Below are 14687 nucleotides of genomic sequence, written 5' to 3' on the forward strand. Positions count from 1 at the left end.
GGGGGATATACTTTGGGTGTTTGGTGGCGGCGAGAGGCTTGACAGACGGCTGGAGCTTAGGTCATTGAGCCTGGGGATCCGGACGGAGTGTAAATTGGCTTTCCTTTAGTAGTTGATTTATATGAATCGGGATGAGACTCTGAAGCCTTTATGTTCATTGCAGGCTGAGACAGACCAAGACATTGGTCAAGGACCGGACTTGCCTATGTTCATCATAACGCAGTAGCTTCTCATGATCAAAGTCCCGTTTTCAACCTGCTCAGACAATAACCTGAATTGCCGAAGAGCTCCATCGACGTCGGTCTGCATGCGTAGTGCCTCGGTCTGAAAGCTGAAGCCGTCGCTGGGTTGATAAGTCATGACGCACCAAGCGCGGGGTGAGCACCTCCTGGCTTGACACAGAAAATCGGGCTGTGTTCAGCTTTCTCGAATCTGCTGTTTTCCCTTAGACACTTCTTCTGACTTGGATAGATTTTGATGCCAAAGCTCATCATCAGGTAGAATACTTAGATCATCCGCAAATCACTCATACTTGGGCCGCTCCGCTTATTCCCGGAGTCGCGGCCCCGCATAGCCCCGCACGGCGCCGGCTTCTATCTCGCCGGCGACGGCATCCGGGGCCTCTCTGAAACATTGATTGCAGTTTCAGCTGCGAAGGAGTCTAGGGTGCTGCGTTAGCATGACTGAGTTTTATAAGAGGTAGTTCTCTAGTGACGGATGTTGCTGAGCTCGGCTGGGGGACGTAGCTTTCGTTGAATTGCTGCCTTTAGCCCGGGGATAACTCCTATCTCTTAAGCCAATGAAGCTCAGGTGAGCCAACTTACCGCCTCGAATAACGAGTCCATCACAAATCTCTTATCTCTTCCCGCCCTTTACGAAACATCATCATGATGAGTCGTCCTTCACAGAGACAATATCATCGTGAGTCATTTAGGATAGTATATATAATTGAGAGTGAAGAGAAGAGGAACAAAACATACCAAACCAAGATCTCCCAAAAGCTTTCCCCAAACATTTCATCGCAATACTCAACACCATGGAATATCCAACAGTTGCTCTTATTACAGGAGCCAATGGCGGGATTGGCCATGCCGTTGCCGAAATCTTAGCGGCGGACCACCACTACCATGTCGTCATTGGTTCTCGGAGCCTTGCTGCCGGTCAAGATGTAGCTGATTCACTGAAGTCTCGTGGTCTGCTCGCGTCAGCTGTACAACTCGATCTCACGGTTGACGCAGACATACTTGCTGCTGCCGCCTACATTTCAGAAACATTTGGCAAGCTCGATGTTTTGGTCAACAACGCCGCTGTACACTTTGACGTGAGGCACAGCCTCTCCGTCCGCGAGCAGTGAACATCCACTTTCGCCACAAACGTCGTCGGCACTGCCGTTTTGACCGAAAAACTCTTATCGCTTCTTCGCAAGTCCGAATTCCCGCGGATCGTCTTCGTCAGCTCTACCAAGGGATCGATGGGCGCAGCGCTAGACACCACCTTGGCGTTCCAAGACCTCGCATTCAATCCGTACGATGCCAGCAAGGCCGCGGTCAACATGTTGACTGTCGGCTATGCTAAGGTACTGAAAGATGTTGGAGGAGTTGCGAATGCTGTCTGCCCAGGATTGGTCGACACCAAGATGACAGCATCTATGGGCGAAGAGATCTTGGCAAGTCATGGGGCTGCCTCGCCCGAGCTGGGCGCTAGGAGAATTGTAGAGATGGCTACGTTGGAGAAGAGAAGTGGGGTGTCAGCGACATTTTCGAGTAGAAATGGGACTATTCCTTGGTAAGACTTGAGCACCAAGACCATCTCATTTTTCATGCCTGCTTTATGTATATATACTTATCAAGATGCTACTCCTCAAACATGCTATGACTCTGCCTGACCGTTGCCCCGCCTAATACTCCCCATCCTCCATTGTCACGAGACCATTGATGTACATATGCTTCACAACAGGATATGTCGCTAATGCGTAGTTGCTCTGACGACTTAGAACATAGTGTGGCGTGACTCCATGAAACCGTTCTACAGGAATGACGTTCCAATCTGGCGTGAAAGCATGTAAGAAATAAGTTGCTGTCCAATCCAGGGGCCACGATGACTTGATGGGAGTCCAGTCAATTTTGACTTCTCCATCATCCGCTGACGCTGTTAATCCGGCGTCCATGTCGAGCTCCAGAGTCTCGTTGTGTAGCCCAAATAACTCAATCGCGTCCTCCGGGTTCCAACCAACTGGCGCAAAAGCTTTACTGTCGAGGATGAGCACCTCGCCTGGTTCGCGAACCAGACTCTCCGCAACTCTGGTCAGGCACCAATTGCTGTGTGTTGTCCACCCGCCGTTGTAGACCTTGTGCATATTTTCCATCCATAGCTTCGTCATCTTGGCACCCTTTTTCGACATGAATGTGCCGCTGTTCAAGTTTTGGTCTATCTGTCGCCCCCCGACAGCCGTGAATCCACTCTTGCGCAGCGCAGCCACATCCCGTAACACCTGTACGTCGAAATCAATGTACACACCGCCATATTCATGGACGGCTTTGACTCTCATAAAGTCTGAAATATGCTCTTTATATGCTAATTTGACTCCTTTATTCGTCTTACGCGGGGCTTCTATCCATTTCACTTGAAGACCGGGCATCGAGAATATTCGCGCAGCCCACTTTCCGGAGGATCCGTTGCGAGCGCGGTCGATTTGAGCTTCCTTGGCGTTTGTATGGAGATATATGGTGTGTGGTTTCAGATAGAACCAGGCTGAGTACATCGATAGGTATTGTTCGAAGGCGAATTCAAGCTCAGAGTCAATGTCGTAGAGTGCCCAGACAAAGTGCACTTGGTTTGGTATCTCGTCCTTGCCTCGGAGGATTTTACTCGTGAAGTTGAGACTGGTGTTCGATCGCATTTTCATTATTATCAACGAGATGCTTATGAATGAAAGTGTAAAGAGTATGGGCAATACTGCACGGGGAATGGGCGGGCCTCTGAATAGGGATGATGACCACATTGTGATTGGAAGTGACAGAGGAAGGATTGAGATGACGGGCCTTGTAAGGGAGGTGTTCGTCGAATTTAAGTCATCACGTAAAGCAGCACAAAAGTGTCGTGAACCTTCTGAATAAACTTCCAGACTAGGTTTCGGTCATACTTCAGTAGCCACAAAAAGATCTCCGGATGTGCCGGCGCATTGGCGGTGGTGCGGTATCCCACCGCTAGAAGGGGAACGTTGAAACTCACGGGCGAAGATGACGGGACATGCACTCTGTGGTTCATTCAGGCTTATAACTTTTGGCATTCTCTGAGGGCTAATCGCACGTTTTCATGGAAAGTTACACTGTGGAAGGAGAAGATCGAGTTCCGGGTGTAGTATGACACTCCGAGTCTCCTACAAATTTGCAGTAACGTAGACAGTCTGAATCACCGTGCTTCGTGGAGCGCATCGCGACTTTCTGGAGGTGCTGGTTGCGGAGACGATCGCCGAGCTCGAGGTTGATGTCGTGGACGGTAGCAAAACCGCTTCAGCCGTCTGAACACTTCCACTCAACGTTGAAGAGACAAGTCCTCCAACGGGCTGTTCAAGAGACGTAGAGTTGGAGGCGAGAGTCGTCGTCGCTGCAGGCACCGTATTTTCCGCCTCAAGAGTCGAGGTGATTGCCGGGAGAGTCCAAGGAGTAGCAGTCGGGGCAATGCTGACACCATCAGCCGTGACGTTCGCCGCAAGGGGCTGCGGCCACACGGCAGGGCGGGCATGGTGTAGTTCACAATCCACGGGCGGTACATGTAGAATTCGATACCAGGCTCGTGGCCGGTGTACAAGCCGGGGATCTTGACCAACGGCCCCGGCACTCCGGAGGCGCCGCTCGCATTCTCGACCTCGATCTGCGCGCAGTTGAAGTAGAACTCAGCCCCACCAAAATCTCCCGCTCCGTGGACGCCGATATGTTCAATACGGAGGAGATACTGTCCTGCTGGAGTCGCTTGGGGCAACTTGAAGGTGCAGTTGCCGACGTCATAGGCACCCCACTGGATGCCCTCGCTGGAGAATGTCTTGGGGCCCAGCTCGAAGATCTTGAACCAGTCGCCGGAGCCGTCGTACTCTCGCACGTCGCCCGGAGCTTTGGAAAGGTATGCCTGCATCGGGCCGGGGTGCTGGATCCGCCCGCCGAAGTTGAGGCCGAACCCAACCTCATCGCCGGCCTTCACCTTGTAGACGCCGGTCTTGCTTGCATACTGCATGGAGTCAGTCCGGCAGCGGAGGTCTGTGCTGTCGTATCCGTTTTTCAGGGGCATGTAGCCCTGGGTATTCTCGCGGACATATTCGTTGTAGCCAGTGAAGTTGCCGTTGACGATGAGGTGGGGGAAGAAGTAATGAGCGGACGCGCTGGAGATGGTAGCGGCTAAGCTAAGGAGGGTGGAAGACCTCATCTTGATGTGAGGTTGGAATGGAGAAGACTGTAAAGGATGGAAATGAATGGATAGCCAATGGCTTGACCGGCACAGGAGAGGATGAGAGACCAGAAGGACGCTGACCTGGCATCTCAGTGGTGTTTCTTGGTTATGTAGTGAGAACACCACTCCATACGACTCTGACTGCCGGCCTCCTAATTGACTGCCGTGCAATCATCACCTGTACCTGAAAATGCCGGTTGGTCCTGTCATCACGCAAGCCGCCGACATGTTCATTTGACGTCTATCGTTCCGTTTCAAGAGCAGCCGGGGCTGGAGCGCACCCTTGAAGACGTAGGCGAATGGGCTTCAATGAAGTACACGTCTCTGAGTGACAGCTCGTTGACCTAAGAAAATTCCCCAGCGAGGCGCACTAGGCTAAGTTCAAAGTGGTTGATTAAGAAGCACATCAATGGGGCATCCCACCGGCTGTCATGGGCGGCCCGCTTGGCTAGTGTATCCTTAATATCAAGAGCCTCTTGTCCTGCATGAGCCACAGCGCCTCTCTGATAGGGCTTCCAGAAGCGCTCTCCGTACATTGGGTCGGATGCGGATAATCGTGAAGGAAGACACGAACATGAGGTCACTCTGTCACTGCCAGTGTAGGTGAGATAGGGGGCATCAGATTTCAAAGCTTACCACGAGGCGCGACTTTGCCTGTTAATCGTATGTGATCAAGAGGAGTATGTAGCATTGCTGCCATGCCCTGAGGGGTATGTCTGGAAAAGTTCTTTGCGAGCTGAGGAAGAACTAAAAGCGCTCGTAAAGAGTGAGCGAGCATGGGCTTTAATGATGTGCCCGCAAGCGAATTTTTCTTCACTACATCTCTTCTTGACGATCAAGATTTAGGTTGAGTTCTGTCTTCGCAACGACCTTATCTCTTCCTCGTATCATTCGAGGTCCTTCTCTGCTTTCTCCCTGTCCCATCCAGTACCGTCTCCATCGGTGCCTGGCCATCCAGCATCTCTCATTATCTGTCTCCTCCTCAAGTCGTCCTCGGAGGGGTTGTCATTGTCGTTCGGCTGACATGCGTCGCCCCGAAGAAGATCCGGCGTCCAGTTCATGATTCTGTACTGCTCCTTGCAGAATTCGAAGAAGGTCTCGATGCGGTAGGTCGGCATGCATTTCCATCCCTCAGGCCCGTATTGGTCTGCATCCACATCGTACATATCCGCATCCCAATCCCAGGCCCAACCGGGAAGATCACCGTCGTTCTTCCACAGTATTACAACTCCACGCTTGGTGTCAATTAGGAGAGTCCATCCAACCTGCTCCTCCCAAGCTGATGCAAGGCTCACGATGTAACCCGGAAGTCTACCCTCTTCGTTGTCCAGCTCGGCGGGCTCGAGAGCAGGCCATTTCTTGATTTCCTCACAGAACTGGCTGTCGATATAATCTTGGCCTAGTTGACTTTAGGATGCATGGGTCGATAACGAAATAAGGAATGTGCCTCAAGAGATCAATGACCTCCTTCGTCTTACCCAGGCCGGCGAAAGATTCGTACGTGATTTGCGGCCAGCCGGTTGGGGGTGGATATTCCATTAGCGCCGCCTCTTCTCCATGCAAGCGTACCATGAATTCGTAAAAGGATGTGATGGCTTTGACGGTAGCGTCGTGCGAGTATTCAAAAGACTGGGACATGTTCGAGAATTCGGAGCAAGATAGGTATGGAAGGTGTCAAGAAATGAGGCTAACGATGTTGGTAGGGAACCAGCTTGCATCTGCTATAAGTTTAAGGGTCGCGCGAAAGATTTGAACGCGAGCTGAAAGAGAGGAAGTTGTCGAAATGAACTGTTGTTCATTTTTTGGTTGGTTGGGTATGGCCGGCCGAACCAACAGAGAGGGGTGGCTGGAGGCCAGGGGTAAGCTGTTGGTTGTCGTCTCGACAGTTGGAAGGTAATTGATACCGCCTTGGCTTCGAGGGTCACCGATATCCAACACTTTGTGAATGAAGGAAATTATGATGTTGGCACAGATGTGATTAGAGATATGGAGTCAAAAAGGTGCCATAGTGCGCACTTATTTAGCGGCTGTTAGAAACCCAAAGAATGCCCACAGACTTGTTTACAGCAAGTTGACTTATGGTCAGCGGGAGCGAATAAGAAGAGGCGAGACCCAAATATCCTCCTTGAACCAGTCTTTGTCTCGCACCCTCCCTACCTGCATTAATGAATCCCAACATGGGCCTGGGGTCCGTTCAATTATCAGAAAGTGATTGCTCTGCTTCAATCAACCACAGTCTCTCTGGGACGGTGGTGAGGCTTGTGCGTTGATGACGGCGCCGGGCTACTGCGCCTCCGCCCCGTGACATGGCCACGATCGCTGCCACGATCCACCTCATTCCCTACCACAATGCCGACATCCATCATCTTGTCCCCTGAGATTTACCCAAGCCGTTGCCTCCAATACAAACCCTCAGAATGTGCTCTTGGCCAAGACAAGCTTGGTTCTGCGCCAGATGAAGGGCATGAAGACTTTGCAGCATTTTGAACTCCAGATCAACGCCCAGTGAAACCAACACAATCAACCCGTCTCCCATCTTCCCAAATTCTTGAAGTAGTCTCGGCTGGTCTTGATGACTGCCGAGCAGAATTACAACATCCCAGCCCTACCACTCCAGTTCCTTCTTATCCCCACCACCGCAACCTCCATCGCCATCCACGTTCTGCGGTTTCCGCCACTCGTAAACCCCACCTCTTTTGTCAAGAGCGCTCTTATCCCACGCAACCTGCTGCATGGCCCTCTTCACCCCGACATCCAGCAAAGAATCGCTCTTCTTCATCGGCCCGTCGCCCTTGTCGAGGAAGCGCAGACGCTCGTCCAGGAGAAGGTAGCTCCCGGCCATCGTCTGGTTATCCTCCGGCACGTAGCACGGCAGGTGTTTATGCCTGTCGCAGAAGGTCCTCCACTGCTCCTCGGAGATGAGAAACTTCCGCCCGTCGCGCACCCGCGTGTCGTCCTCGTTCTCGCCCTCGACGATCAGGCACTGGAACACCTTCCAACGGAACGGCGCCAGCTCCGCAATCTGCGCCGCCATATCCTCGTCCCAGTTGTAGATGTTGACGACCGTGTTGAGCTTGAACATGATGCCGTACTCCCGGCACCACTCCGCGATGCGGAAGACCTGCGCCACGTGGTCTCCGTCCGCCTGGCCGTTCTCCCCGCGCCCGATCGCCTTGTTCGTCTCCCGGACGAACGAGTCGCACGAGATGGCGAGGATGTCCAGGTACCGCCCGTGCTCACGGAGGAACTTCTCCTGGATCTTGCTTCCGTTGCTGACGATGCTCACGCTCTCGAGGTCTAGATCCTCTTTGCAGTACCGGAGAAGCTCTCCTAGGAACTTTGGGTGCAGGAAGGGCTCCCCGCCGGCGATGTTGAGTTTGCGCATGCCGGCCTCCTTGAGGAGACGCAGGCCGCGCTTGGCCTCATCCACGGGCAGGATATAGCCTGAGATGTTGGTGTGGAAGCAGAACCCGCAGGCGTAGTTGCATTCGCGGGAGGGGAAGTAGTTCACGGAGACCGGGGCGTCCGGGTCATCGGCCACCTGCGACTTAGACTTCTCTAACGTCTTGTCGCCTTCAGAGGGATAGACTTGGGATGATTCGGCGCCGCGCCGACGTGAGAGATAAGCTACTGTAGCTGCCGGGACCGCAACGACCCAAACGAAGTATGGAATGGCGAAGAAGAGCGCCAGTGCCGCTTCGGCGAGTGATGTTGATATCCCCATCCTGCTTAGGCAACCTCTCAAAGGAGGTGAAGGCTTGGAGATTTAGATAGCTGATCGAAGCTCGTTTGAGCCAGTTCTTGTTTCTGAGCAACTGTCGTCGATGAGTGGAGAAACAAATCACAGCCGATGCGGTTGTCCGAATGTTCTTTTGCGCCCTTGCACTGGAGCTTCAATGGATAGACCAGAACTAGATCATGAGAGTGCCAGGCGATGGCATTGGGGGGCGTTGTGTAGTACGACTATACGTCTGTTATTCATTCCTCGTTGTCTCGTTCAAATCGTTAATTCCGCCTTCTGCATGACCCGTGTTGCACCCATTGCGCCTCGAATTTCGGATGCTGTTCGCTTTGAACCTACTGGTCTGGATCGACTAGCTAGCTTTGCGAACTCATGATTCGCAGCTGCAGGACAGACGCGGCATCCTTCATCCTAACAGGTCATCTGACTTCACCTGGCAAAGCCATACAACAATATTATCTGTGTCGACGTAGCTACCGCGATGCTTACAAGTAACATTCCTGCTTGAGTATCGTATGATTGGTTGTATGGACAACTCTGAGGCTGTGCTCGCTTCACTTGTCAAGCCCCCGTGCTTTGACGAAGCGATTGATCTGCTCGCGAGTGAGCTTGTCGTTGTATTGCTCTTGACATTCGTAGAAAGAAATGAGCTCCTGCGTGCAGTCAACCATGGCGGTGATGTCGACACTACTCTCAGCTAACCAGGCACCATAACGCTGCACCCGGCCAAACCTAAGATCCGGCTGCTTCTCCTTGTCCGCGGAGTTCGGGGTGCCTGGGGTCGGAGGCAGTCCAGGAGCCCTGCCTTGGGCCTGGGCTAGGGCCGCACTCGCAGCAGCAATGCCCGCCGCCGTTGGCTGGTTCGATCCTGACATGCTGGACGACGGCCTGAGGACCAACACGAGAAGGATTGCAGTCAAGGCAATAGTGTGCGGTGGATACAGAAGAGGAAGGTCTGTCATGTAGTGGTCGTTGATGATGGACCAGCCCAGCGCAACGTCATCCTGGGTCAAAGCCAGCTCTTGCTGGTAGTTATTGAGTGTGCGGTATGGTTGGTAGACGATGAGCTGGGAGCTCATCTCGGATATCATGAAGAACTCGCACTCGCCGAGTTTCGAGGTGTCGAGTCCGAGGAAGTCAGGCCACAACGAGCGCGCCTCACTGACAATCAAACGAATGTGCTGTGGGCACTCCTCCATCTTACAAGCCAGGTAGAGGGCGGTCGCTACGACGAGGTATGGGTTCGTTCGGCGGATTTCGACCTTTGTGTAGAAGCGCTTGATGTAGACCTGGGCGGTGGCCATGGCCTGTTGACGGACAACCATTCGTTTACCGAGGCGATTAACCTCTGTGGTTTGAGTGAGCGAGACAGTCTCGGCGAAGAAACGCGGGAGGGAACAAACGTTGGTTGAAGTAGACGCCTAGGTGCCGCTGCTGCGGGAGGGAGAACATCTGGACGAGGTCGGCATTGTCGTCTTCCAGCTTCTGTCGCACCGCACCGAGGTCGTCTTTCGAGAAGAGCCAGAAGCGACGCTGGGTCGACTCCCAGTAGTTGGCAGCCATGACGACCTGGAGCAGTATCGATTCGAGCCCTATGTCATGATTTGCGTCTCAATTGCACCGTACAGCCGGTTGACAGAGGTGCCCGGTTGGAACGGAGGAATGCAAGGCTGAGGGTTGAAGTTAGAGAATGGCTGCGAGGCTGGTGAACACTAAGAGGTTGTGGCAGTTCCTACGTCTATAGGTAGTGTGGCGGTGCGCGTCATCCGATAACGATAAGATGGAATGTGCCGCGGGACGGGCAGACGGGAATAGAGGAAGCCGCTGTCACTGGACAGGGCAGCCACAGAAGCTTTGGAGCACTGAAAGCTCCGGCAGGACTGCTAATTGGCGGCAGCTGATTGCCTCGCTTGTCTCGCCTGTGGGACCCCGGCACCCTCTGAAGCCCCCCATGTTGCCGAGCTTTTGACGCTGTGGCTTCTGCGCGAACCACTTGCGGCAGGCGGGAGCGGGTTCTACTTTTTCTTGGTCGACGCCGCACCTCACGATCCCTCCTACGTCAGTCCTTGTGACTTGCAGCATGCAAGTGTCGCGACAACACCTTTCCCAACCCGCCATGTCTGAATGAGACAAAACATACATACCGAACCCCCCGCGAGCGACTCACCTTACCGATAACACTAGTCGTCGCCCCATGACTCCCGCGTCGAAACCGAAGCCCCGACTCTACTGCCCTGCGCCCAGATGCCGCTGCTGCCATGGGCGTGACAGAATGGGTTGCCGAGCTCGAGATGGACATGGAAGAATCGCAGAACCAGCGCGATAAGCGCGTGGAGGAGCTCTGGAAGCAATTGGACGTCCAGGGCACCGGCTACCTCGACTTCAAGGGGCTGCAAAAGGGCCTGAACAGGATCGATCACCGTCAGCATCTTTCTTTGTCCGACGCTCCCGTATGGGATGGTACTGATGTCGCGCTGCAGCTATGAAGAATGCGGAGGACATGTTGCGGCGGATCATGACCGTTGTCGACACCAACGCCGACGGCAAGATTCAATACGAAGGTGAGCTGCGAACGGGAGTTTTGAGCTGAGGCTGGAGCTCGTTGGCTGGGTTCCCCTGTCTTGGGGGTCGAGGAGAGGTGCTAATGGGTGTTGATGCCAGAGTTCCGCACTTTCGTCGAGCAGACCGAGAGGCAGCTCATGATATTGTTCCAGTCAATAGACAAGGATAACAATGGACGGCTGGACAAGACGGAGCTGCAGGAGGCATTCAGGCGGGCCGGGCTGGTTGTGCCGATGCGCAAGCTCAGTGCCTTCTTCGGAGACATCGACATGAACAACGACGGCTTCATCAGCTTCGAGGAATGGAGGTGAGCCTGATTCCCCTTGCCTCAAGGATTCTCCTTTTCGTGTCAGAGATGATGGGCTGGAAATGACCGAAATTTGGTCCCATGTGATGGCGGGGCCTCAGGGGTTGTGGTGTTCTCGGTGTAGTTCGGTGAGGGTGGAGACCGAGATCTCAGGACGCTTCGCCGACACGCCGTACATCGTGGTCCCCTCCAGATCCCATCTGTGCAAAATTGGCAGAGGAGCAATTCACTAACAAGGCATCTCCGATAGGGACTTCCTCCTGTTTATGCCAACGCACAATGCCCATGCGCCGCTCAAGGCAGTGCTGGACTTTTATTCTTCCATTGTCACTCTCACGGCTGAGGGTGATTCGATGGTGTCGGAGGAGACACTTGAAGGCTTAGGTACGACCGGCTTCCTTCTGCAAACCCTCTTTGGATCCATTTTGAGGATCGCATCACCTTCGGATCGTGAGACTCCGGCCGAGCCCCTCACCGACACGGATGGCCCGATGGTGCCCTCTCAAGAGGACAATCCTGACATTTCGAAAATTCCTACCTCATCAAAACCAGCACAGCAGACTTCACCAAGCAGCTTCAGAGACCCTACCGCGACAATACCGTCAATACCGACATCAAAACACCCGACCATCACCGACAGCGTGGACGTCGACATGGCGGCGGCGGCGGTCCTCCAGGCCGGCGCCAAGGCCGCAGACGAACAGTATACCGGCCTCGCGACCATTCGAAAACTCCCCGGCGTCGGCACCTCCCAAGCGAAACCGGTCACTGGCTCCGAGCAAGGCTCCAGCTGCGATGCAACTGCTGAACGCAAGACCAAGAGACTGACTGACTTCGCTCCTGATCCAGGTTATTTCATCGCGGGTGCCGTCGCCGGAGGACTTTCGCGAACTGCCACCGCCCCTCTCGATCGTCTCAAGGTGTACCTGCTGGTCAACACGCGAGCCACCACCGAGACTGCTGCCACCGCCTTGAAGCAAGGGCGACCAGTAGATGCTCTTCGCAATGCCGTCCGCCCCTTTGGAGATGCCGTCAAAGATCTGTGGAAGGCGGGCGGCATTCGGAGTCTTTTTGCAGGTACGAAATTTGTCAGTCGCGGCGATGCTGCCGGCGTCCGAGTCATCTCTCGGCCCAGGGTATCGCCGTTGAAGCTTGTTTGCCCGATGCATTTACTGACCGAGTCAAGGCAATGGACTCAACGTCATCAAAATCATGCCCGAGAGCGCCATCAAATTCGGATCCTATGAGGCCGCGAAGCGTACTCTCGCGAAGCTCGAGGGCCACAACGACCCCAAGCAGATCAACGGGTACTCGAAATTTGTTTCGGGTGGTGTTGCCGGCATGGTTGCCCAGTAAGTCTAGCCCGTTTCGATCGCGATTATTGCTGCTCGATCCCTGCCAACTCAAATGTTTCCATCCCATTGGTGCTGGCTTTTGTCGCTGTCACTGTTTCATTGTTATATCCGGCTTTGTTTACTAACTGCAGGCTCTCCCAGATTCTGTGTGTATCCGCTTGACACGTTAAAGTTCCGCCTCCAAACATCAACAGTCCAAGGCGGCCTCACCGGCAATGCACTCGTTCTTGATACCGCCAAGAAGATGTGGCAAGCGGGTGGAATGCGTAGTGCGTACCGCGGTGTCACTATGGGCCTGATGGGCATGTTCCCTTACAGTGCCATTGACATGGGCACATTTGAATTCCTCAAGACTTCGTACAAGAGGTACATGTCAAAGTACCGAGGCATCCATGAGGAAGATGTCAAGCCAGGAAACATCATGACTGGGCTTATCGGAGCCACCAGCGGAGCCTTTGGTGCATCGGTGGTGTACCCACTGAACGTGCTGCGCACCCGTCTCCAGACGCAAGGCACGGTAATGCACCCCGCCACTTACACGGGCATATGGGACGTCGCACACAAGACGTTGAAGAACGAAGGCATGCGAGGCATGTACAAGGGCCTCACTCCCAATCTTCTCAAGGTTGCTCCCGCCTTGAGCATCACTTGGATTGTGTATGAAAACTCAAAGAAGCTCCTCGGATTAGAGTGAGGTACCGGGTAGAAAGGAAAGCATTGGAAACAGGGGGTGGTTGGTTATCACGACAAAGAAACGCTCAACTCCCGCGGGCACGAAAGCTGGGGAGTATTCTAGGAGCGTCATACGGAGAGGGAAGACTATGGGACGGCGTAGGAGGAATGAAATAGCCTGGTCGCCGATTTGAGAGCGGCTCATGATACAATTGCTTGAGGAACATGGCCAGTTGTCATGGCGTTTGGAAGACGTGGAGGCGAGATACCAGAAGACTTTCTATTTAGATTGCCCAGACTTGGGTGGCTACTACCACGGCGTAGGTAGTCGGATATACCAAAGATCTGTGCCCAATCCGGTTGAGCGCTAATAGTGCAAAGTGGATGATGACCACGTGGAGACGATGCTTGTTGAGGCTATCGTGACGACGAACGGGTCCTGCATTTTGTGTGCCGACCGGTCGGTGCCTAGATCTAACCTTCTTCTCGCGATCCGCTCATTTCCCCTCCTCCAAGTCTTCAGATGGCAGGCCGGTGACGTGGACATGGACCTCGGCGTCATCGTCTGCCCTACGAGGACCAGAAATCTTCAATTTTAACCCCGACAATGGATAAGCTTCATCAAGAGCTTACGTGCGATCGTCGTCATCCCGCGCGTCGAGCGCTCCAACCATGAGGAAGCTTGATTGACGACATACCCCATCGAGGTGCAGATGCGGGCACACGACTGTGATTCGTAACACCGTCAGCACTGAGCAGAGAGGGTAACACACATTAAGGTATGTATGGCCGGCCGGCCGACCCCGGCTCGGAGCGATAACCGAAGCGGCCAGCATGGGAACTTTTGTCAGCGTAATATCGGGGTGAAGATGGTCCACCTCCACATGCGAAGTGCATGATTGCGAAGAAATGTCAACTGTGAGAGAATGAGACAGAAAACAGACGAGTACCAAAAGACAGTAGCTTCTTCCTGCCGTAGGCATCCAATCCCAGTCGACCGCTCTCCCAACAATCTGACAGAAGTACCCTCTGTGCCTCTTCACAGTTGCTGTCGGGCGCGGCCCTGCTCCACCCCTCCACCTCTGTCCAATTGAGTTTGATGCTACCGTTAACCAGCTTCCTGTTTCGTTTTGGGCGCACAGGCGTGTATCACGCAAGCCTACCAAACCAGCGTATTCGCAGGCGGCAGGAGTCAAGCATTTTCTGGCGGTGGTGCTACTGCGTAAGTCAAGCATCGCGGGGCCCGTCTGCTAAGACGCAGAGTCCCCGCCTCCGCCGTCCACCGCTGCGTCGGTACGCGGTCTCATATCTCCCTGATCTGCAGGCTGACGAGTCGCCCCCTCCTTTGCAGCAGTCATGTCGAGCATGCTGTCGCCGTATCGGGTACAGGCGCCGGTGGGAAAACCAAACACTGCTGCTATCGTAATTTTTCTGCGAGTCCCAAGGTAAGGTATGCGTAGTGTGTCTTGCGTCTTCGGCGGTCGCGGCTGGATGACCGACCGGGGGTGTTTCTGCATGGCTATCTCTGCTCGTAAATTCGCAATCGCACGGCGGGTGGTTGGGTTTGGGTTGACCGATGTCGACGCCGGTTAGCCGCAGAAGGAAC

The 14687-nt window shown here is 54.0% G+C and overlaps 5 protein-coding genes across 5 annotated transcripts; 1 reads left to right on the top strand and 4 right to left on the bottom strand.

The window, feature by feature from the left end:
* Window positions 1–3569: 3569 nt before the first annotated feature.
* COL26b_005847 (uncharacterized protein) lies at window positions 3570–4419 on the bottom strand (the record flags this gene model as incomplete). Its single annotated transcript, XM_053178682.1, has 2 exons — window positions 3570–3606; window positions 3731–4419. The coding sequence occupies 2 exons, from the start codon at window positions 4417–4419 to the stop codon at window positions 3570–3572; spliced, it is 726 nt and encodes a 241-aa protein (XP_053037325.1).
* A 911-nt stretch (window positions 4420–5330) lies between these two features.
* Window positions 5331–6081, bottom strand: COL26b_005848 (uncharacterized protein; the record flags this gene model as incomplete). The annotated part of the gene is made up of 2 exons (XM_053178683.1): window positions 5331–5842; window positions 5922–6081. The coding sequence occupies 2 exons, from the start codon at window positions 6079–6081 to the stop codon at window positions 5331–5333; spliced, it is 672 nt and encodes a 223-aa protein (XP_053037326.1).
* Window positions 6082–7048: 967 nt separating this feature from the next.
* On the bottom strand, window positions 7049–8167 carry COL26b_005849 (uncharacterized protein; the record flags this gene model as incomplete). The annotated part of the gene is made up of 1 exon (XM_053178684.1): window positions 7049–8167. The coding sequence occupies one exon, from the start codon at window positions 8165–8167 to the stop codon at window positions 7049–7051; it is 1119 nt and encodes a 372-aa protein (XP_053037327.1).
* Window positions 8168–8739: 572 nt separating this feature from the next.
* SSN8 (RNA polymerase II holoenzyme cyclin-like subunit) lies at window positions 8740–9748 on the bottom strand (the record flags this gene model as incomplete). The annotated part of the gene is made up of 2 exons (XM_053178685.1): window positions 8740–9533; window positions 9589–9748. 2 exons carry the CDS (start codon window positions 9746–9748, stop codon window positions 8740–8742), a joined length of 954 nt encoding a protein of 317 aa, XP_053037328.1.
* Window positions 9749–10443: 695 nt separating this feature from the next.
* COL26b_005851 (uncharacterized protein) lies at window positions 10444–13103 on the top strand (the record flags this gene model as incomplete). The annotated part of the gene is made up of 6 exons (XM_053178686.1): window positions 10444–10606; window positions 10666–10746; window positions 10847–11054; window positions 11305–12131; window positions 12241–12406; window positions 12551–13103. 6 exons carry the CDS (start codon window positions 10444–10446, stop codon window positions 13101–13103), a joined length of 1998 nt encoding a protein of 665 aa, XP_053037329.1.
* Between the last annotated feature and the right edge of the window lie 1584 nt (window positions 13104–14687).

Source organism: Colletotrichum chrysophilum (assembly GCF_026319265.1).
Source record: "Colletotrichum chrysophilum strain AFK26 chromosome Unknown scaffold_41, whole genome shotgun sequence".
NCBI classification, from domain to species: domain Eukaryota; kingdom Fungi; phylum Ascomycota; class Sordariomycetes; order Glomerellales; family Glomerellaceae; genus Colletotrichum; species Colletotrichum chrysophilum.